Source organism: Setaria viridis, chromosome 8, assembly GCF_005286985.2.
Source record: "Setaria viridis chromosome 8, Setaria_viridis_v4.0, whole genome shotgun sequence".
NCBI classification, from domain to species: Eukaryota; Viridiplantae; Streptophyta; class Magnoliopsida; order Poales; family Poaceae; genus Setaria; species Setaria viridis.
In genome coordinates this window covers 16,819,620-16,842,702 of record NC_048270.2, presented here as the reverse complement: position 1 = coordinate 16,842,702, position 23,083 = coordinate 16,819,620, and the positions used below count along the sequence as shown (strand labels likewise).

The window sequence follows — 23,083 nt, the reverse complement described above, 5'->3', positions numbered from 1 at the left end:
GAGGCCATGATTAATCCTTTTTTAATGAAAAACATCTACATGCTAAAAAATTATTGAGAACAAGGTAATTTTTTGCATGACAACAGCTTTTTAGTCTATGAAAATTATTTAATCAAACTTTAACTAAACATTTCTCGTTATTTCAATGACTAGTTATGTTTTCGAGCTAGGTAGCTAGTTCAGTCTAGCTAGATGCTGCTATTTTACTAAAGATTGCTGAATGCAATGCTGCTTTCTGTAGCAGGGATCAACATCCTCAGGAGCACGTGTTGAATTAACTATAATAAAATCTGTCGAATTTTCACTTTTCCATATCTGGCGAGCTATATCGTCGCGACGGGTTGTCCATCGGTGTCATCCATCTCACCTTCAGATTTCATGTCCCATCGCATTAGTGAACCAGCCAAGAAAAGAGCAACAGAATTATGTAATTATTGATCGATTTCAGGTATAGACTATAGCTCAAAACGTGTAACTCGAGAAAGCAACATGCAAGTCCTGCCCCCTATGTCAAACGTACGGGGTCCCTGCCGCTCTTGCTTGGATGCCGTGACATGCCAATGTGACAGTTCTCGGCTATCTGTCAGAGTTCGGCCAGGATCTCATCCATTCCTGCTCATCAAACAAATAATAAAGCGACACGACAACGGATGAGGATCTTGGATATTGCTATTATTTGGTTTCGCGTGCTACGTTCTCAAGAAGACATGAGAAAATATAGAATTATATTATCAGATAATTTAAGCCTTTATTTCCTTCCAATTTGTCTAGAGATAATATGCAAATCGTCATATAACTTTAAAAGAAGCTTATTACGCAAATCAGTTGGCAAATTCGAAAAGCTCACAATGTCACAGCAACCGGATAGTTAGACAAATATGCAGATATTTATGCTCCGTGGGCCTGATTCATACAAGTCATATTCACTTTGTGTCACTATGTTTGTTCATACGATATTCCAATCACTAATACAAATTGTGTAGTCGTCGATTTTTAATTATCCGTAGAATTTTCTCATCAAATTTCGGAAGAAATCTGTGTATTTTGAAATGAAAACCAAAGACTGACAAGAATCCCAAGGAACATAACACAAAATGAAATGTGTTTCGGTCTAATTTCATAAATAATTTAAATAAAGAAAAAATAAAGAGTAATCTCCAACCAAATGGAATCAGATTTAGCAAGAGATCTCTCTGAAAATTTGTATGAACCTAAAAGCAAATCATTGCTGACCCAACTTCGATCCATTACCATAAGGATTCTCACTCAAACTCTTGGGGAATAACAGGGTATATTCCTACTCCCCAGCTACAGGCCATCATCACTGGTGGCGAGTTTGTTGGGTCCCTTTATGCCATGGCTGTCAGCCCAACCACCTTCTTCCTCAAGCAAGAGGTAAATCATCCACTACACAGAGCTGCCATAGAAGAGAAATTATAGGTAAATACTTAAAAATTGGTGGGAAGATTTGAATGTTCAAAATGGGAAAATGATTGTACTTACGATCAACCTAACATGACAGCCATCACAAAATCGATCCGTGTTGACGGTGAAGGGACCGTGATACTCTATTAGGAGGTGAATTTAGTGTTATAAAAATTAAGGCTCCAAGCACATATAAAAACCTATTTCAATTTCTATCTAGACGTGCAAGTTTTTTATGTGTTGCTATTTCTACTACAAAAGAGTTTTGCACTCTAGGTTCCAATCCTATAAACTACACATGCAAGAATTCTAGGAAAGGTAAACATGGAATGTAAAGTGCAATATGAAATGCGGAATGTAAATGAGGTCGAGAAGGTAAACTCTTGGCACCGCGACACAACAATTTTTACCAAGGTATTGGAAAGCAAAGCTTTCCACTAATCCTCATTTTTTTTGATGACACAGGAGGGGATAGGTCCCCTACTGATTATATATTAATAAAGAGAGCTGGAAAGAAATGTTACGGACCAAAGTTTAAGAAACAAAGAAGGAAACAAAAAAGATCAAAATGGTTACACAATCTGATCTAGCCAAGACATTGTAGATTTCCAATCCTCTTTTACTCTAAGAATAACTTGAGTAAAAACCAATTTGAAAGTACTCAAATAGGACTGCACAAATTGGCTGATCCCTTTGAAAATCCAATCATTCCTGACCAACCAGATGCTCCAGCTCATAATAATGATAATTTCCATGAAAAAAGGCACCTGCAATTGCTGTTTGAAGCTTTCCAAAATATCATAGGGTTCATCCAAGAGATTGGCAAAGATGCCAAGATGAATCCAACATTCTTGCGCAAATGAGCAGCCAAGAAGAAGATGAAATAAAGTTTCTTCAACCCCATGATGACATAGAACACAGTCATATGACAGGAGGAACATGTTTTTCCTTCTAAGAATATTTCTTGTACTAAGTATGTCCTTGATAACCAACCAGAAAAAGACTTTGTGTTTGTTTTGGCATCTTGATTTCCATAACCATCTAAAAACCTGATGAATGTGTGAATGGCCTGTAAGTTGTCAATATGCCTTTGACGATGAAAGAGTGGATTCCCCCATATATAGGACCAAACACCTGGATCATTGTTTAGCACCATGCCTTCAAGGTCATGATCTAGATTAACTAGCTGATCAAAAGCTTGAGCTGAAACTGGAAGGTGAAATAATTGTTAAATGTCAACTACTTCCTTGGCTTTCTGAACTGTGATGTATGGCTTCTTGGTGAAAGAGAACAGATGGGGATATGTTTGGGCAGGAACTTTCTCTTTCTATATGTTATTCCATAGACACCATTGGTAGGAATTCCTCCACTTTTGGCTTTGTCAGCCCCAATGGTAGACCCAAATAGGTGAAGGGTAGAACACCTCTAGAGCAACCAAAAAGCTAAGATAAAAACTGAAGCCTTTCATCTGAAACATTACTGGGCACCATCATGGATTTGGAATAATTCACCTTTAGGCCTGTGGAGATAGCAAAGGACTGCACAATGTCCTTGAGTATTTGAAGTTGTCATGGACAGGCTTCCATGATAATTCATGTGTCATCAACATATTGCAGAATGGGAAAGTCCTGACTATGTAAGAGAGGGATGGGTAAACTTATCAACCCTTGACTCTTGGCAATATTACGAAGGGATTGTAAAAGATCAGCTGCCAGGACAAAAAGTAGAGGGGAGAGGGGGTCTCCTTGGCGCACCCCTCTTTTCTAATGAAAAGTCTACCCTGGGACTTCATTTAATAAGACTGAAGAAGTGCCTGAATTGAATATTTGTTGCATCCATCCTAACCAAACAGTCCCAAAACCTTTATGTTTCATAATAGTCAACATTGCTTCATGTTCCACTCTATCAAAAGCTTTTTCAAAATCCAGTTTAAGGATGACAATCTCTTTCTCGGATATGTGACATAAATGCAAATACTCAAATGCCCAAGCCAAGCAATCCTGAATAGTCCTTGTTTTGATGAAACCATGTTGGTTTTTGTGAATAAGCTCCATAATAACTTTCTGCAGCCTGTTTGCTAATAGTTTTGTAAGGAGCTTCATGGAGATGTTAAGCAGGGAGATTGGCCTAAAGTCTGACACCTTGCAAACCCCATCCACCTTAGGAAGTAGAGTGATGAAAGAGCCATTGATACTTTGAAGGCAAATGTTTCCTGAATGGAAAGTTGTGCATAAGTCATAGAAGTCCTGTTTAATTATTGGCCAGCACTTCCTCACAAAGTTTGTATTGAAACTATCTAGGCTAGGAGCTTTATCTGAAGGCATATTTTGGATTACAGAATCTATCTCTTCAGCAGTAAATGCCTCTTCTAAGCATTGGAGGCTGTTTGCTGCTTGGAGTAGCTGTTCTAGATTAAAAACCATGGGATGAGGATCTGATGAACCTAGTATGTCTTTATAAGCTTCCCATAAAATTAGTTCTTTTGCCCGATGTTGTGATTGAGGAATACCATGAGTGTCTTCTAAACTTGTAATGAAATTTCTTCTGTACTTTATGGTGGCATTGGCATGGAGAAGTTTGGTGTCCTCATCACCAAATTTGACCCATTTAATGTTTCCTCTTTACTTCCAATATATTTTCTGCTGCTGCAATAGGGATACCAATTTTTTAGCTAGAACTGGCTTAAAGCTCCATTCTATAAGAGTTAGGTCTCTGCATTCCTCAATTAGTTCCAGAAAGGTGAGAATGAGTTTGATAATGGAAATGTTTGTCTTGAGGTTGGAAATTTACTTTTTCCATGCCCTTAGGACTCTCCTTAGGTTCCTGCACTTTGCAGTGATTACCTTTGCTTTGTTTGAGTGATTGACAGGAATGGACTACCCACTTGCTACAACATTCATAAACTGCTCATGTTCCATCAAATAATTTTCAAATCTGAAGATGTTACCCTTTGGTATGTCTGTGCAAACACTTATAATACATGGGGAGTGATCTGAAGTTTCCATAACTAGAGGATGTGCTGTGATGTTAGGATATGTTAAGGTCCAGGAGTTTGATGTGAAAAACTAATCCAATCTTTCTAACAATGGGGACTGCTGTTTATTGGACCATGTGAACTGTTTGAGTTGTAAAGGGATTTCAATGAGGCTAAGAGCACTGATAGCTTCCTTGAACATGAACATTTCATTATAATCACCTCCAGGCCTATTTCTATTTGAGGGATCTCTCATTAAATTGAAGTCACCCAAGACCATCCAATTTATATCTTCTAGCATCTGAACATGAAAGCTCTTTTCTCTTCTGAAGTACAAGGGACATAAACGTTGGTAAGTACCCAATCACTCCCAGTTATTTTGGAAATGAACTGAACAGAGATGGCAAAAGCATTCCTGAAGACTAATTGACCCTCAAAGCAGATTTCCATATAATTGCTATGCCACCAGAGGCTCCTTGAGAGGGCAAATATTCAAAATGATCAAAGGACAAAGGGTAAAATTTTCTGACAAATTGAGAATCTAAATGTTCTCTCTTGGTTTCTTGTAAGCACAGAATATCACATTGGCTTTCAATAATTTTATCCCTAACAGAATTCCATTTCATATCTGAATTGATTCCCGTATTATTCTAGCACATAATTTTCCAAGTTCTTTTACTATTCATGTTTTAAACAAGATTATCATAGAAGACTTAAACATCCAGTGACTAGCACTGATGTTGAAACACAAAGTCACTTTGGGAAAACCATGACAGTAATTCCCCACAAAAAATACAGATTCAACAGAAACAAGATAAACTATCTAGAAGGTCTTTCTTATGAAACATAACCTGGTGAGCAAAAGAATGGTCCCCTCATGAAGACCAACTGTGACAGCTCGAGTAATTAAGAACATAAATCAAATAATCAACAGGGTGATTAAGAAGCAAATCAAAGCTAAATCCAATTTGCTAAGAGTTAAGGTCCAAAAATACCTCAGTTTTCGAACCAAGTGTTAAAAACTCCCTCCTGTTGAGAATAACTTGTGAAGCAAATAAAAATAATTTTTAAAGAAGAACTTGAATTTTGGCCAATATAAAAGTGGTATAACTTTTCAAGTTGAACACCTTCCACTCACAGTGCTTCTTCTAATTTTGAGCAGAGGATGTTCCAAAATCGAGTAGACGATCGGTCAAATTTCAAATCTAATTCCAAAATAGCTTCAACTGACGTTCCACCAAAGGTCCTACCATCCTATCTCCAACTTCGTCGAGCTTCTCCTTGTTGATCTTTATAAAAGTCATAGCACATACCTTGTTCCCGAACCTTCACTTTTGGAAATCAAACCGCGTAGTTCGAACTTGGTGTGAAAACACATGTTATACATGACACCTTCATCATGACACGCATCACGAGCATCATCATGCATAATTAAGCATCATGAACATCTTTTGTGCATAGTTGGCCATCATGAGCATCATTTGTGCATAAATGAATGTTTTGGCCATGAGTTGTTGAGTGCCCAGAAATTCGTCTTTTATTGGTGAAAAATCAAATTTGTGAAGGAATCCCAATTTGTTCTATACAACTGTGCCTCCAATTATGTTATTAAAATACTAGACATCATTTAGTGATTTTACAATATTTTTACCAAATTTTTCAGAGATGTTTTCTTGGGTTAAAAATTCACTTAAAGTTCAATTTTAGCTGTTTTGTTTTGACGATTGTGTGCAAACCATAAAAGCTTTTGAGTTGATTCTTGTTGCATTGGATTCTTGGTGATTTTTTCTTTCCAACGAGTATTTTTGGAGAATTTTTTGACACCGATAACTAGGTCGTTTAAGGGGTCAAAGTTGGCACATTTTATTTCTCCGCGGGCCCACGCGTCAGTCATCTTCAACCTCTGTCCAGCCACCTGCACGCCTCCCCTTGGCCGGCACAGACATCGAGGATGGCCATTGGGCGCCTCCGGCCACGCCAGCAGGCCCCTCTCCACCCATAGGTCCGCCAAGCATCTCCCATGTGCTCTCCCTTCCTCCCCACGCCACTCCTCGCGCTCCATTGGGCAAGCTTCCGTGCACCCGCCATGGCCGCCACATGGCCGGCGGCCACTAGCAGCCCCTCCCCTCCAATCCTCACGCCCGGTGCTGTGTCACCTCGCCCGTGCTTATCCTCTCCGCTCCCCCTCCTATATAAAGCCCCCAACCCTCCCCTTCCTCCATTGCCAGTACAAGCTCCAAGTTTTCCCCAAACTTTGCTGCCCAAATCCGTTGCCATGGTCGAGTTCCGGCTAGATTCCTCGCAGCCACGGCGCCTCCTCGACGTCGCGATTCCATTTAGCTACTTCCCGGTCGTCCTCCCTCGCCGGACGACCCTCCCCACGGCGAGCTCCCCCACCCCCATCCGCTACCTTCTGGAAGTTCCTGTTGTGCTGCTCCTCCTCGTCGCCAGGCCCTTCTGGTGAGCCTCCTGGCCCCCGTGCGCCACCCCTCTCCCTCCCCAAGCCGCCCCTTCTCTTTCCCCCACCTTCGGCCCCAAGTCCATGGCCAGCCGTGCCTGTGTTGTGTGCTGTTGGTGCGTGGGGGGCTTCATTGGAGAAGAAGAAGGAAGTGTAGGGGGTTATGGGGAAGTTTCAGGGACGTTTGTGCAATTAAACCGTAGACCCACGGGGTAGATCGTAAGATCGTCTCGGTTTTGTTTATTTTCTAGATCTAAAAAGGCTGAAACTTTAAAAATTCATAGTAAATTGTAGAAAAATCGTAAAATATCAAATGAGGACTTTTTGGAATCCTTGAGAGAAGAATTACATATTAGAGTTATAATATGATGTGTTTTAGTAGAAATTTCTGATGTTTTCATTTATTCTTTCAAAGTGCTTTTAGAAATCCTTTTAAATTGTTAGATGCACATCTTGAGTTATAGAAGTCCAAAACTTGTGATTCCAGTTGTGTTGGTCTTGTGATGACACCCTATAGCTAATAAAAATATTAAACATGTTAGTTGTGTACTGTCTTTAACATGTTTTGATTTAATCTTGATAAATAGGCAAATTCTAGCTTGCCGTGCTTATCATTTTCATATCTAAAGTTGTGGTGCTCCAATCGTTGTGAAATTTTTATGGTAGGCTATATGTGGTGCTCGGGAGCTGTGGTAAACATTTTATACTGATTGGTGCATGTATGACTGAGTTATTGAGTTAACTTGTTTATTGCTTCATAAATGGTTTTAAATAAGTTATAACTTTTATGTAGGTGTAAAAATGGGAAATGTGGTTCCAATACCTTTTTATGATGTTGTTCTACCATAATAACATATAAAATGGCTATATGTTTATAGAAAATAATGATCTTTAGATTTATCTTACTTTTACATGCTTTCTTGCAAGAGCATTTTGTCTTTTTCATAGAAACTAAATTATACCACTTGAGCATATGAGATTTATACAGTAGCCATATTTTGATAACATCTATCATCCATAAAAATCTCAGCTCCCAATGAGATGTTTGCCACATCACTTATAATTAATATATATGGTTACTATATAATTGGATGATGAAAGTTTGCTAGTAGATGCATATACTTAGGTCATGTGAACCTTTTAATCATTGTTTTTGAGGGGTACATATGATTCTAAGTTATAATAAGTAGTGGTTAAGCTTTGAATATGACTCATATGTATGCTCTCATGTTAATATAACAACTACTTATATAAGTTCTTCACCTTTGCTTTGATTCTTGCTTAAGGTATTTAGGGTGTTCCATGTTACCTAAAGCTAACGCTATTTAACTATGTCTATAGTATTTATGAGCTATGTATTTAACTTATGCATATGTTACCTTGTTAAAGAAATAAATGAAGAACCTTGTTACATATGTGCTGAAATGGCTGCTAGAGTAGTTTCTGTTGTGGCAATATTTTCGTGATGCAAATGATATTTTCTGCAAATATGGTGAATATAAAAGTTGTGGGTAACTTCATAATATACCTTGTGTCAAATTTTCATGACCATAATTCTGATGGTTTAGGAGCTATAGATTTTATAAGTTCATTGTCAGGTTTTGCATGCTCTATGTATAGGTCTGAATGATTGCATTGTTTGACTTAGCTAAGATTTGAATAATATCTTGGAGATCATATAAGAAGTGTAGGGTTTTTCATGATCCTTCCAAATTGTTAAAGATCACCCCTTTTGGTGGTTTAAATCTCCAGTTATGAGCTTGTGAAGTGGAATGGCAGAATCTGTCCTAATCTGGACAAAGATGTCTTCTTTCTGATGTTTGACCTGGTTAACTTTGGTTTTAGCTTGTGGTGTTTACAATAAAGTTGTGCATGGTTTGTTAAGCTTTCTAAAAAGTCTAGAACCACCTTGTTCTGAAAGTTATAACTCCAGATATGGCTGTCTAAAGTTTAATATCAAAATCTGTCCACGTTTGGACAGATTTGATTCTTTGTGTTGTGTAGTCTTGTCAACTATTGAATCATCTTTATATTACAATAATAAAGTTATAGATAACTTACTGAGGTTTCTACCAAGCTAATAATCATGGTTGTTGGAGGTCTAGAACTCTAGATATGCATCTGTGAAGTTCGTGTCAGTTTTCTGTCCTTGTTTGTACAAATATGCTCATTGGTGTGTTTTCACCTTGTTATTTGTTGAATCAGCTTTTGATGTGAGTAGAAAAGTTTTATATAACTTACTTAACTTTACATAAAGTCTAGTATTACCCTTGTTGGATGCTTATATCTCTAGTTATGGTTAAAACAAGTGACTACTATGCTGCTGTCCAGATTCGGTGTATGTGCTTAAGTTATTAGCTTTAACTTGACACTGCCTTGTATGTTTGTTAGTTAGCTCATATCACTACTAGAGTTAAATTGATCTACTTGAAAATCTTATAAATGTGTTATATAATGTTGGTCAAGCACTTAACTAATAAATGTTCATGTATACATGTTGCTACGAAATCACCTTGCTGCATAGCTTGCTAGAACCTTAGTGATGTTGGTGTGTGACTTGCTTATGTATGAGTGGTTTAAAAACAAATGTAATATACTTTTATCACCTTCAACTTGCTGGTTGTGTGATGCACTTATATATGCCATGTTGATAAGCACCATCACCCTAGTTCTTGTATGATGCTAGGCTTAATTAGCTCTTGATTGTTAAATGATTCAATAGCTTGACTTGAGTTAACTAGTGTGCCGTGCTTGTTAGGCTTGCTATCTCTATGGAGACTTGAGTGATAGTTAGTTAAATAACTTGCTCTCTAAGTGCTTATATCTTGTGGTGTAACCTTGTGCGTGTCCCGAATGCTTTTGTGTGATGCATCTCTTTTCACTGTTCTTCGTATTCATGCTCTTGCATCTTGCATCTCATCTAGATACGCTAGATAAACCACGTGAAGGATGTGATGATGGAACCGAACCCGAAGACGGTGTATGGTGGAGCTATCTCAAAGATGGAAGGACTAAGCATGTGCCGTGGTTTCCAAGCAAACCCCGGTGCATGAATTCCCTATTTTACTTTTATGCCAATTACAATGCGTATGATTGTGCATTTACGTTTGTAGGAGTTGATTGAAACCGTAGATGCATGAACTTAGTACCTTGATCTGAATACTAGTTGCTAAGGTTGAGTAGTTGCAATGCTTAATAGGTCTCGGTAAAAGCGAGTGATTTCCTGTCACTCGCGAGTTATAGGAGTTGAATGTTTTATTTATGTTGCAACTATAAGGACGACGGACGGGGTCGGGCTTATGTTCGATACTTGGTGGTTTGCCCCGTCTGTCTAAATGAAATTGGACTAAGGTCGAAACGTGTCGGCGTTCGTGATTAAGTGTTTGAAAGTACTAATCTCATACCTAGTATGGGATGGGGAAGCCAAGTACCTGATTGAACTGGGATGTGGCTTACACTCCTGCTGTCCTTGGAATGTCATTCCCATGGTGCATCATGTGGGTGCAATGGCGGTCACAGTACGGTAGAGACCGGGACTGTGGAGCATTGCATGCCAAAGGCAGTTTGGCCCTGACACGTGCCTAAGGGATCAATAGGGACGGCTGACAAATGAAGCGACCCTTCGTGGTGCGCGGATGTCGTGAGATTAGGTTCGCCATGCATGGCTAATAAATTCGAATCGATTCGTCTGCCTCTCACAGTTTGGGACTACTTGATCGCTATTCTGCACTGAGTTAAGATGGAACATGATGATGATATTAATCTTGATATTTGTTCTTTAATTGTTTGGAAACTATGCTTGCCTAGTATAAGTTGCTAATCTAGACTGGTTAATGAATTTAGAACTTGAGCTAAAATATTGAAAGTAAGGACCAACTTTAGTCGCTTTTGGCAAAAACAAACCCACCGCCAAAAAGCCTTGCATCTCTAGGAGTCGGTGGAGTAGTTACCACCTGACGGGTATGCCTTGTTGAGTATTAGTATACTCAGCCTTGCTTGTGGCTTCTTTTTCAGGTGTGATTGCTGGTGTTGTCTTGTTTGGGACTCATCCTCGGTCGGTGAGGATAGGGATCATTGATGTCATGATCGGCTTCGTCATGATATCGTGTATCGATGTTTAGCTTCCGCTTGATTTACTTCTTGTTGCTTACAACCTTGCAAATTCGGTCTGAATTTCGAAAACTCTGATGTAATAAAATGTTGAACTATGTTATTGTGATGAGAATGTTGTAATCTCTGTGCCCACTCACCCTCGTGTGAGCAATGCTTCTCGATCCTGAGTAAGTGGTTTATCGGATGAAATCCGACGGACGACCATGTTGACTTTCTTAAAGTGCATGATCGCGTGTCAGGCGACTTAAGTGCATTTTAGTCAGGTTAATTTGGGCGGTTCCGCCACACCAACCCAATTGCTTCTTGGGCTTTTTCTTGGAAATCTTCTGGATATCAGCATCATCTTTAGTAGGATCAGACTTCTTCTTGGCTAGCTTCTTACCACCAAGGGGAGCTATTGCCTTCTTATTCGGAGCAACTGAAGTCAATTTCGTTAGATCCACTTTACAAAAGGATTCCTCAAGATTTCTGATAACAAAAGGAGTGAGTATGGGAGGGCTGACTGAACACCCAATGCAGTTTTGATTTTTGCATCCTGCAGCTTTAAAACCTTGGTTTTGAGATTGATATCTCTTGCTTCTTCTAAGATCTTCCTCAGAGATTACCTTGTCAACAATTTTAAGATTGGCAGCTTGTTGCAGTAAATTTTTTGAGCAAGGCCCAGGAGAAGAGGAGACCTTTTGCAGCATGGCTTCCATGGGTGTCCCTAGAGATAGCTCTTTGACAGAGAAAAACTCTGAATGAGAAGCATCAGCCGTATCAAGAGTTGGCTCAGGTGTAGTTTGATATTGTTTAGCTGAACTTGCAATATTGCCCAATGGAGTACCCTCAAAGATTATTTCTTTCCATTTATCTATTGAACTTAACAGTTGCTGGTAGGTAACATAACAGCAAATACTATCAAAGGAACAAAACTGAGAGGGTTAAGGAGCTGTGTAGTGAAAATTTCTAACCAAAGATGAGGAATATCAACCCTCTGAGATGTCATGCCTAGAGAAAAGTGCCTTGCCCACTGTCTCACTACTTCAGGATTGGATTTAGAAGTCGGAAATGGCTGCATAAGAGTTCTTGAGGTGAAAATAGGATCTTGACTAGGCTCCAGTATTTCAACAAAGCACAGCTGCATATTGTTATTATCAAAGCCATGCTGCTGTTGATCAACATTGTTGTTATCTTCCCCCATCAGCTCATGCTCCTGAATATCTTCCTAAATGAAATGCATAGGCTGACCATTGTTTTGTGGAATAAAGACCTCCACCTGTATCCCCTCTACACCTTTATTTATCTCTGGAGCATTAGCATTGGAGCTATCTGATGAATGAGTTGCATCAATGACTTGAGCAGGCTGTATAGGATCTTCAGCTTCTAAATCTTCAGCAACCTGAATGAGGTTATTAAGGCCTCCCATGTCATCATCAACATCCATGTTTAGATCAAAATCCAGGGCATTGCCAGGTCATTGACTTCCAGGAAGTCATTTGCAAGAGGTTGTGGAGCTGGTTGAGGATCATTCTGTGTTGCTGGCCCTTGAGGATTGACTGGAGGCCCCATGAAGGGGGGCATCATCCTGAGCTTCAGGCCCATCTAGCCAAAGACCCCATAGGGGTGCAGGCCCATGATTAGCATTCAAATTATTGCCATGACCATCATTAGCAGGACCTGCATTAGAAGGCTGCCCATAACCAAAGAAATCAAACAAGTTTGGCTCAACATCTTTAGGTGGCTGATCTTAATCTCCAGGAGCACCTCCTAACATTCTATATTGCAGAATCTCACACTGTGCTATCCAGGAATCCCCTTCAAACCTCCCCTTCAGAACACAGAATGAACCAAGGGATTTCTGAATGATCAACTACCCTTGCTTTGACAACTATTCTGGCTAGATTATTTGGATCTTCTTCCGAAACTAGCAGTTTACCAAGTTCAGCAATGGTTTTTTCTATGTGTGATCTGGACCAGAAATCAATATTAAACCAAAGCAGCATCAGCCAAACTTGACAGTTCATGGTAATTGTTTCATTGTTACAACCTCTATTATGCTCGGCAAAGGAGATCCTATACTATCCAAAATCATTGGGGCTACCACCAATCAAGAAATCCCTATCATCCACAAAATTGAAACGCACGTAGGCTTGACCATAAGGGCAGGGTTGAATTGAGTGAAAGTCCACACGGCAACGATTGTGCAAGAAGTCATCTAATAGGTCTCTGATACACTAGAAAGATACCTGTTGCTCTGGCAGAGGTTCAGTGATTGCCACATCATAGTTGTACCGTCGTGGACCATCAAGAACCACCCTAGTCATCGGCTTCCTGAACCCCACCAGCTGGCAATGACATCCTCTAGGCATTAATGGAGCAGGGTCGATGAACCTGTAGGCCATGAATGATTCTGGGCAAGGCTCATTTCTTGCATGAAGGGAACTGTAGCACTGGGGTTTTCTATGGCACAATGCGGGGGAGGGCACGAAGCAAGAGGGCTCGAAGGAGGTGCAGGAGGATGGACTGCAGGAGGAACAGGGGACTCTCTAGGAAGGCAAGGAGGAGAACTTGGCGAACAGGGTGGTGACGATGGCACTGATGTCGGCAGGGAAGGTGAAACGCATTCTCCGATCTCCACGCTGCACTTCCATGTTATTGTAATAGGTGGTTCTGATGAAATGCAACCCAAAACATGATGACCCATCTCTTAGAGAGAGCTGAACATAGGGGCTTCACAACTGTTGGACCCATCAGTCATAGGTGCGCATCTAGTAAACCATCTGTCAACATTTTGCCCAACCCAATTTGCCAGCAGAATTGCAAAGGTGAAGCTCCTATCGTGAGAGAGGCCCGAAAACTGAGGTGGGAATCGGCAATAAGTAGAAATGTGGCCCAGGCGGAAACAAAGCCCACACCTGACAGGCCTGGTGTATTTGGGCCGAGAGTGTACGGTGGAGAGACATCGCGTACAATGCAAATGGCCCACAAGATGAGTAACTGCTCCATTCAAAGATGGTGCCCAAACTGAATGCTCCATATTTGTAGCCCTTCTTTAAACCCCACCATCATTGAGCCCTAAATTAAGGCTCAAATCAATATCCAAAACTGTAGAATTCAAATTTGAAGAATTTGAGAATTCCGTGTTCTTCGCAGAAATTAGAGATCCAAGAACAATAGAAGAATGTTGACGGCCAAGATGATGGAAGACTGAAATATGAGGAACCTGATCTTGCTGCTAAAAGGCCCTTTTGGATTCCCTAATCGGTATAGAATTTGCCCCAGTTAGAGGACTGCCGGCAGGACTAGCTGTTTGGACTGGCACCCATTTGCTGGATTTCTTGGACCCAACATGATGCCATGGAAAATGAGTGCCTTGAGCCTCTGCAATCACTTGCTGTGCACAATGCAGACCTCGATCATTCCAAAGATTGAAATCCACTTTGAATTGCTCACATTGAAAAAAACCCAATTTGTATACAAGCAAGCCAACTTCTTTAGGTGAGACTCTAAATTGGTAAACCCAATCATGAACCTCCAAGGGGGCAAACTGAGAGGCAGACCCTCCAAGCACCGATTGAAGGAGAAAACCAACACTGTCTTGAGACAATTTCAACCTCGATCGAGGGAAAGAAGCTAGCAGCAAAAAGCTTGGAACCTCAACTGAAGGAGGCGATGAGACTTTGGCACCAAGAAGGGAGCGTACCTTTGCTGAAAAGTTATGGCCCTAGCGTAGATCAATGTTTGGAGCCATTGTAATCTGAAAATAATTTCTTCTTCAAACACTTCATTGTATTTGCATGCTCCAACTTACTTCATCGGACATCAATGCTACGTCAATTGCGAGAAGGCGGTTATAGGACTTTTATCCCTGCAAAAATTTACATGCATAAGGAAACTTTCAATTGCTTGAATTCTTGACACTGAATGACTGAATAATAAATAAATTAACACAAGTTGCAGAAACAACAAGATTCACACAAGCATGTTTATCCATGTGTTAGCACAAAAATGCAGTTGATGCCGTCAGCTCAGATAAAATTAGATGTAATAGTTCTAACAACTAAAAAAAATCTGACAGTGGTAGAGCAGAGATCTCCAGCCTCCAGGTGTTGCAATTTCTAACATACAGGCCTCAATTGCAATTTCACCACCTGTACATGTTCAGTAGTACTGACCCCCACTGAAACCGATCATCAGGAGTCAAGCTGCCCTGCCACCAACTTTCTTTACCCATGAATTAGACATCACCCCTGATACAATCAAATCATGCAGTCCAATAGTCCATACACCATACACATGAAAATGCAATCCATTACTCTCTCTCTTTTCCTATCTTCTTTTTTTCAATTAAACTGTTGCAGATAAGAATATTCAGACATTCAGTCGTATAACCTTTTAAAATGGCACAGCCAACCTAAGCAGCAGGCAGGTCTTATTAACAGGAATATCACCACTTTGCTAACGTTCTGAAGATTAACTTGACATCAGAAGTTCCAGATGTCAACTACCCATTCAAATTCTCATAGGCTGTTATTTTAAAGATTCATTAGAAGGCATAAGGCTGTTATTTAGCATTTTGTACCTAGCAGAAGATGCATAAAAAACAGAACAAATAAGACATGCCCCATGGTCTCCTCTTTCTGACAGAGGTAGAGCAGAGAAGGATCTAACACTAGACAGCAAGAAGAATCTAACAAATCTACTGAGAAACTATCACTGCATCCAACAGGTAATATACTTGATAATTTTTTTTCAACCATGACCTAACAGACATAGCTAAGGACAAGGAAGAAACGATTCAAGATAGCAGGCAAAACGAACTGAAGGACATATGGTTCTTTAGATGAAGATGATAGCAGGCAAAACGAACTTGAGGAGATCCCGCGCCACCACCGCTGCTTCTCCGCTTGCCAATCATGGAAACGCACTCAGCCGGTCGCCAGCGCCACGATGGTGGCGGATCAAGGTGAGGGCGATGGGCTTGGGCGACGGATCGAGGCGAATCAATCAGTTGGGTACTAGAGGAAAATGATTAGGGTTAGATTAGAGTTACCATCACATAGCGGCCGCGCGGATCCAGATGCCATAGCCCGCCGCCGCAGTGATGGTATGATCCACCGCCGTTCACACTGTGGAGAAGATAGAGGAGATGGGCGGTTAAGGAGAAAAAGAGATAAGGTTGTTTGGCGGGGCATTTTCAATTTCGGTGGGGAGTTTGGTCGCCAAAAATTTTAGCCATATAGCGAAACATGCTCTATTTCTCAAAATGGTATAAATTATTTGAAGATTATTTAAAAATTTATAATAATTTTGAAAATTGGACATACATAGGTAAAGACATGTTGTACATTCAAAATAAATTACAGGAGCAAAATAATTCATATTTTGTGTGAAATGGAAAAGGCAAATCAAGGTTATAATATTTTTATTGAGTTTGAATGAATTCCAAAATTATGTTACTGCAAAAAAGTTGAAGTTATGCGTTGTACTTAGACAAAACATATGAAATTCAGCTATTAATTAGCTTAAACCTTAGTAATACATAGAGTGGTTATGAGGATGTGCTCTCAAATGAACACTATATCAAGCATATGGTTACCTCGTTCTCAATTAAACCAGATAAAATTAATTAATAGTCACATTGAATCTTGCTAGAGAGAAGATTGTTGACTATAAACACGTGATCTCAATAAGCAGCAAATGGAGGAAGTTACGGCACTTTAATTTCTTGATGAAACTTTTTTCGTGTATGTAACAAGGATATATATTGGTCGGCAACAAAATTTAATACTTTTCTAGAAAAGATTTGTGTGTTTTTTAAAATAAAAACAATTAAGTAACTATGAAACTCCAATTGCAAAGTACACAAACATTTGATTTTTTTCCTTCCAAACTCAAACACAGTTTTGATATGTATGCCAATACTCATCTATGACCTTTTTAGTAAATTAAATATTATTATAATAGCACATGTAGTTCAAATTTTGAGTAATTATAACAAATAGGCTTAAATATATTTAAATTCTAAAAAGTATATTTTTGCTTAAAAATACAATTAATTTTTTTACATAACTGAATCATATGGAAACAACAATATATTAAATTCTCATACCAAATAGACAAGGTTAACTAACAGTCATATCGAATCTTGCTAGAAAGAAGAAGGTTGACTATAAACATGTGATTTCACGGTGATTTTTTAATGAAACTTTTTTCATGGATGCAATAAGGATTTATTTTTGTCTCTGACCAAATTTTATAATTTTCTAACATTTCGTGCATTATTAAAAATAAAAATTTAAGAACTAAAAGTGACTGCAACTAAAGCATAGACATAATTGCGAAAGGGCTTCTAGCCTAGAGGTTAGAGCACCTAAGTAGCACCCAGTAGGCCCGGATTTGACTCCCCGTGGGAGCGAATTAAACGGATCTGAAATAAAAAATGATAAAAAAAGAATAGGTAGAGGCTTCCCAAATGATAAAAAGAATAGGTAGAGGCTACCCATGCATCAAAGTTGTTTATGGGTTCGAAACCCCATCCATACTAACTATTTTTATTTTATAATTATTAAGAGCCACGGTCCAAATCAAATCAGAGAGAGGAGGAGCAAGAGCTCGGCTCAGAATAGAAGGCTGCGCAGGGCCGAAACTGAACTGTAATTTTATTAGGAGCCATGGGCCAAACCAGAGAAAGGAGGAGCACGGGCTGGACCCAGGATATGACCCAAGCCAGAGTAAGGACACACACAGCCTCGGTCCAGAATAAAAGGGTGCGCAGGCCCACTTCATAAGCAACAAGCGGGCCTCAGTGTCGCGGCCTTATTCGAGGCTTACAAAGAAATACAAATAATATTTTAGTTCTGAATCAAATTAAACTACATCATTAGTGCAATGGTTTGGGTACGGTTTTCAAAGGTGCAGGTCAGAGCTGGATTCTAGACACATCACTAATTTTTTGTTTCCTATTTTTTTAAAATATACTAATAACATTTTAGTTCCGTACTTTTTAGGCCTTCAGGTCATCGTTCAACTCCAGGTGCATCATCTTTTTTTCTCCTTTTTTAATTCAGTATTTAATATATGGTTTACAGTTTTAGTTCCGTACTTTTTAAGCCTACAGGTCATCGTTCGACTCTAGGCGCATCATCTTTTTTCTCCTTTTTTAATTCAGTATTTAATATATGGTTTACGGTTTTAGTTCCGTACTTTTTAAGCCTACATGTCATTGTTCGACTCTAGGCCCATCATCTTTTTTCTCTTTTTTAATTCAGTATTCAATATATGGTTTGAGACGACTTCAATAGCATGTTAAAAAATATCTTTATATGCTAATAACACTATAATGGTTGCGATAAAATCAATCTTTTGCAATGAAATTGCATAATGGTGGCAATAACACGTACCTATTGCAACGAATTTTCATAGAATTTATTTCTATAACTAACATAGAATTTATTTCTTTTACTTCGGCTCCTATCCATCACCCAACTATTGCGTAGCATGGTGGTGAGGTGCTCGAGTCCCAACTCTGGAGACCCTGGTTCGATTCCCTCATTGCGCATCTTTTAATTTTTCCGAAATGAAGCTCGCAACCATTTTTCAACTCGTGGCGATAACACCAATCTATTGCAACAAATTTCTTGTTGTTGCCATAGACTATGTGGCAACGTAACAAATTCATTGCAATATTGCTTCCTACATGCAACATTACGTATTTCGTGGCAATAACCCTTACATATTGCAACGCAAAAAAATCTTTATAACAACGTAAAAAAACCGTGGCAATTTGTTCAGCAACTCGCAACCATTTTCGACTCATTGCGACAACACCGACCTATTGCAATAGATTTTCCGTTGTAACCTTGGGCTATGTGGCAACATGACAAATTCGTTGCAAAAATGTTAAAGCCTTGCAACATTGCGTATTTCGTGGTAATAACCTGTCGATATTGCAATGAAAACAATTAATTATTGCAACGAAAAACACAGGTGGCAATATCGCCTACCTATTGCAACAAATTTTCAAATGGTGGCAATAACGCCTACCGGTTGCAACAAAAACTCAAAATCATTGCAATAACCCCTACCTGTTGCAACAAAATTTGAGTTGATGGGATGATGGCCGTGGCAATAGCTCTAAAATCTAGTAGTGTAAGAACCGCCATCATGCCAATGAGCTTCATGACGTCTTTTTTGTTGGAAGGTTTCACCATGTTTCTGATTGCACCGATCTTGATGGGATTGGCTTCGATGCCACGCTGGCTGACCATGAAGCCCAGGAGCTTTCCGGACATGACACCGAAGACACATTTGCCCGAATTGAGTTTTCAGCGATACGTCCGGAGGCTGTTGAAGGTTTCTACGAGGTCGGCTATGAAGCTCTCCTCATCTTTGGTCTTGGCAACCACATCATCAACATAGGCCTCGACGTTCTTGTGTAGCTGCGTCGTGAGGAAACCCTAGAGTTTTTCAACCACGAGGTCATGGTGTTGTAGCAGTAGATGCCGAAGGGTGTTATGAACGTCGTCTGGTCTTGGTTGGTAGGATTAAGGGCGATTTGGTGATAGCTCGAGTAGCAGTCGAGTAAGTAGAGTAGGATACTCCCAGCTATAGAGTCTATGACTTGGTCGATGCGCGGAAGAGGGAAGTAGTCCTTAGGGCAGTACTTGTTCAGGTCGGTGTAATCGATACACATTCTCCATTCACCGGTTTTCTTTTTTACAAGGACTGATTTGCTAACCAGTCGGGGTGCTTACATTCATGGATGAATTCAACTACTAAGAGCTCATTTAATTCTACCCTAATGGCCTCCTTGCGATCTTGGGCAAAGTGGCGAAGTTTCTGCTTTACCTGCCGTGCAGTCTTGCTCATGTCCAAGGAGTGCTCAGCCAACTCTAGCGAGACACCGAGCATATCGGATGGCTTCCACGTGAATATGTCTGAGTTTTTCCCAGAGGAAACTGGTGAGCGTGAGTTCCTATTTCTCAAAGAGGTCGGACCCTATGAGGGCCGTCTTGGTCGGGCCTTCTAGGGAAAGGAAAATCTTCTTGACCTTGGGGTCCGGCTGCAATGCTGTGGGTGTTGGCTCCATCTCTGGGATCGTGAGATGGTCCTTGTCCACCTTCTGGGCCTTGGCAACCATGGCGGTGGCCTTGGCCAAGTACTCCAGGGCTCCAGCAAGCTGCACCGCCTAAATGTCGCACTTGTATGAAGTCTCGACATCACCGTAGACGGACAGGACACCGTTTGGAGCCAGCATCTTGAGCAAGAGGTAGGTGTGATGTGGGTTCGCCATAAACCTCGCCAGCATGGGCCTGCCAAGGTGGTAGGAAGTCTTGAAATTGGCAACCTCAAATGTGAGGTACTCTGTGTGGTAGTTGACTTGCGTGCCAAAGGTGACCGACAAAACAACTTGGCCAATCGGATAGGATCCATTGCCAGGGACGATGTTGTAGAAGGGTTCTTCACAGGGTTGGAGCCGCTCGAAGTTGAAGTCCATGTGCTTCAAGTCTCGATGAAGATGATGTTGAGGCCGCTGCTACCGTCGATCAGCACCTTGAGGAGTAAGGCATGGTCTATGGTCGGGCAGACCACCAGCGGATAGCACCCGGGATCTAGAATGTGTACCCAATGATCTTCCCTAGAGAAGGTTATGGGCTACTGTAACCAACACAGATACTAGACTGGTCGTAAGGCAACAAAGAGTTGGGGCCACCCATGATGATGTTGACTTGCCGTTTCGGTCATTTGAACTCCCCATTCTATTCAGCACTGGGCCGATGGGCATCTGGGTGTCGCTGGTCATGGTGCTCCTCTCGGTGCTAGTCACGCGGTCGTCGTGCTGGCGGTCATCGCGGTTGTCGTGGCGGTGATCGTCACGATCATCATGGCGGTGGTCACGGTCGTCGTGGTAGCTGTCGTCGCGGTGATGGTCATCACAATCGTTGCGGTCATCGCAACAGCAGTAATCAGGACAGTTGTCATCCTTGCAGTAGTCATTACGGCAGGGTCACTTGTACTCCACTAGGAAACCGAGCTCTTTCTTGAGGACTGTGCAGTCCCGAAGATTGTGGTGTGCGACCTTGTGGAAGTGGCACGGAGCAATGAGGGTGTCATCAAACTCTTCCCGGAGAAAGGTGGTCAGCCTGGCGGGGTCGCCTTGTTGGAGGTATGCCCTAGAGGCAATCATAGAGATGATGATATTCCATTTGTATCCATGATTTGTATGTTGTGTTCATTGAATATCCATTGAAGGCTACTTGAATTGATTTGCAATTATGTGAATTGTATGTGAAACTCTTTACTTGTATGGTTATTCTAAAGTTGTCCCTAGTCGGAGTTCATGTGAGGACACACATGAATATTAGACTAGCACATGTATTAGTTGATGACTATGTTTCACAAGTCATGGACATGGAGATGTTGAACTAATAATGTGGACACATGTGGAGACATGTGCTAGGACTGACCCAACACGAGAAGTAGGTCTCTCTTTAAACAACATATACGCTTTGTCCTTAGACCTGAGATTGTCGCATGTATTCTAGATGTGGATCGACCTACTTAGGGGCTATCAAACGCTACGCCGTAACAGGGTAGATATAAAGGTAGCTTTCGGGTTTTTCAAGAAGCATGCTATGAGACATGGTCAATCAAGATGGGATTTGCCCCTCTCTGATTGAGAGTGATATCTCTGGGCCCATCGAGTGATCGGATCCGAAAATGCATGGCCATGCTACGTACGGTTAAGAGTTAACCTACAAAGGGATTCCAAATCACAGGATCGAGAAAGAGCGGTCAGCTTGAAGCTAGACCAAATATCGTGAGGCAAAGGGAATAGCATGTATATTATGTTGTGATGGTTCGTCTGATATGATCTTCGTGTGCGTATAGGAGTTGGCACGTCTTGCTAGAGGCTGCTACCGACTATTGGGCCGAGTAGGAGTACTCGGGCCATGTCTATACGTATCCGAACCCATAGGGTCACACACTTAAGGGGCTGGAAGCCCAATTCGGATCAGATCTGAGTTGGATTAGATTTAGATGTACTAATGGGCCTCGGATCCAGAGGTCCGTCAGGAACCTCTATAAATAGAGGGGTGGGAGCGCCCTAGGGTTTACACCCTTTTTGGCGAAACACACCTGCCGCGCCTCCCACGCCCTCACCTGTTGCAACTCGCGGATCTAGCAGTCCGGTTTGCGACGCTTCCTCCCTGCACGTGTGGATACCTTGGAGGTGTTGCGCCTGCAGCACTTGGACGAGCCATCGACGAGCCGCCGACGAGCCACGACGAGCCGCGGCACCGGAAGCGATCTTGCTGCACGTGGAGGAGCTGCTGAACGTGACGTTGATCGACTACGTACGACTACGTGATCGTCTTCACTGCATCGACGCATATCTACATCTTCCGCACCAGTAGTGCGTCGAGTGGTAATCCCGTGATCCTTATACGGCAGTTCTTCCTGGTTATACGCGGTAGAAATTTTGATTTGCGCTAGTGTAGCCTACCTCGTCACCCAACAGTGGTATCAGAGCCGTAGCTGCTTAGTTTTGGATTCGGGATGTGTGCATATGGAGATATGCGAGTTCTCTGTTTGATCTATGTCCTGATTTCGTGCCCTTGCTGCAATGGTAGTGTAACGACATACTCCTACCGGTCGGTTTCCGCCATCGGAGTTAAGTGATACACGTAAATCCAGTTGCAGTGAGCGAAGATCAATATGATTGGTCGAATCGAGATCCAGGGTCATACGCCAGGCGCATTAGATGTGCAATAGTAGATGGGATCTACTGCCGGGGTCGGGATTTTGCCGTATGCGTATGCTTCGGTAAATCAGCCGTAACTTTTCGGTACGATCTCGGATCGGGGCGATTTTTATACGAAAATTGATCTACAAAAAAAGTTACACATGAATTTCAACCGCTTCGCTGTTTTCGGCGAAATTAGATTTCCCAAATTCGGCTTGGAAGATGGAGTTTCGGGCCTCCGAAGTTTGGAACGTTAGGACGCCTAACTCTGTTTTGCAGGATGTATGTTTGTATCTTGTGATCAGTATGGCCCCCTTGTGTATGTGATGCATGTGTGTAACTCATTCATGACCTGCGTGTCGCGCGTACGGCAACACGGCAG

At 41.2% G+C, this 23,083-nt stretch overlaps 1 protein-coding gene and 1 non-coding gene across 2 annotated transcripts; one reads left to right on the top strand and one right to left on the bottom strand.

The window, feature by feature from the left end:
* Positions 1-6,242: 6,242 nt before the first annotated feature.
* LOC117866935 (uncharacterized) lies at positions 6,243-11,076 on the top strand. The gene is made up of 2 exons (XR_011896270.1): positions 6,243-6,859; positions 10,872-11,076. It is a non-coding gene; the product is annotated as an uncharacterized protein (transcript).
* Positions 11,077-20,142: 9,066 nt separating this feature from the next.
* On the bottom strand, positions 20,143-20,451 carry LOC117834337 (uncharacterized). Its single transcript, XM_034713939.1, has one exon. It carries the CDS (start codon positions 20,449-20,451, stop codon positions 20,143-20,145), a length of 309 nt encoding a protein of 102 aa, XP_034569830.1.
* Between the last annotated feature and the right edge of the window lie 2,632 nt (positions 20,452-23,083).

Bases quoted from the DNA above. Each gene is read 5' to 3' on its own strand.
- LOC117834337 (XM_034713939.1), bottom strand. From the start codon at position 20,451: ATGGACTTCAACTTCGAGCGGCTCCAACCCTGTGAAGAACCCTTCTAC.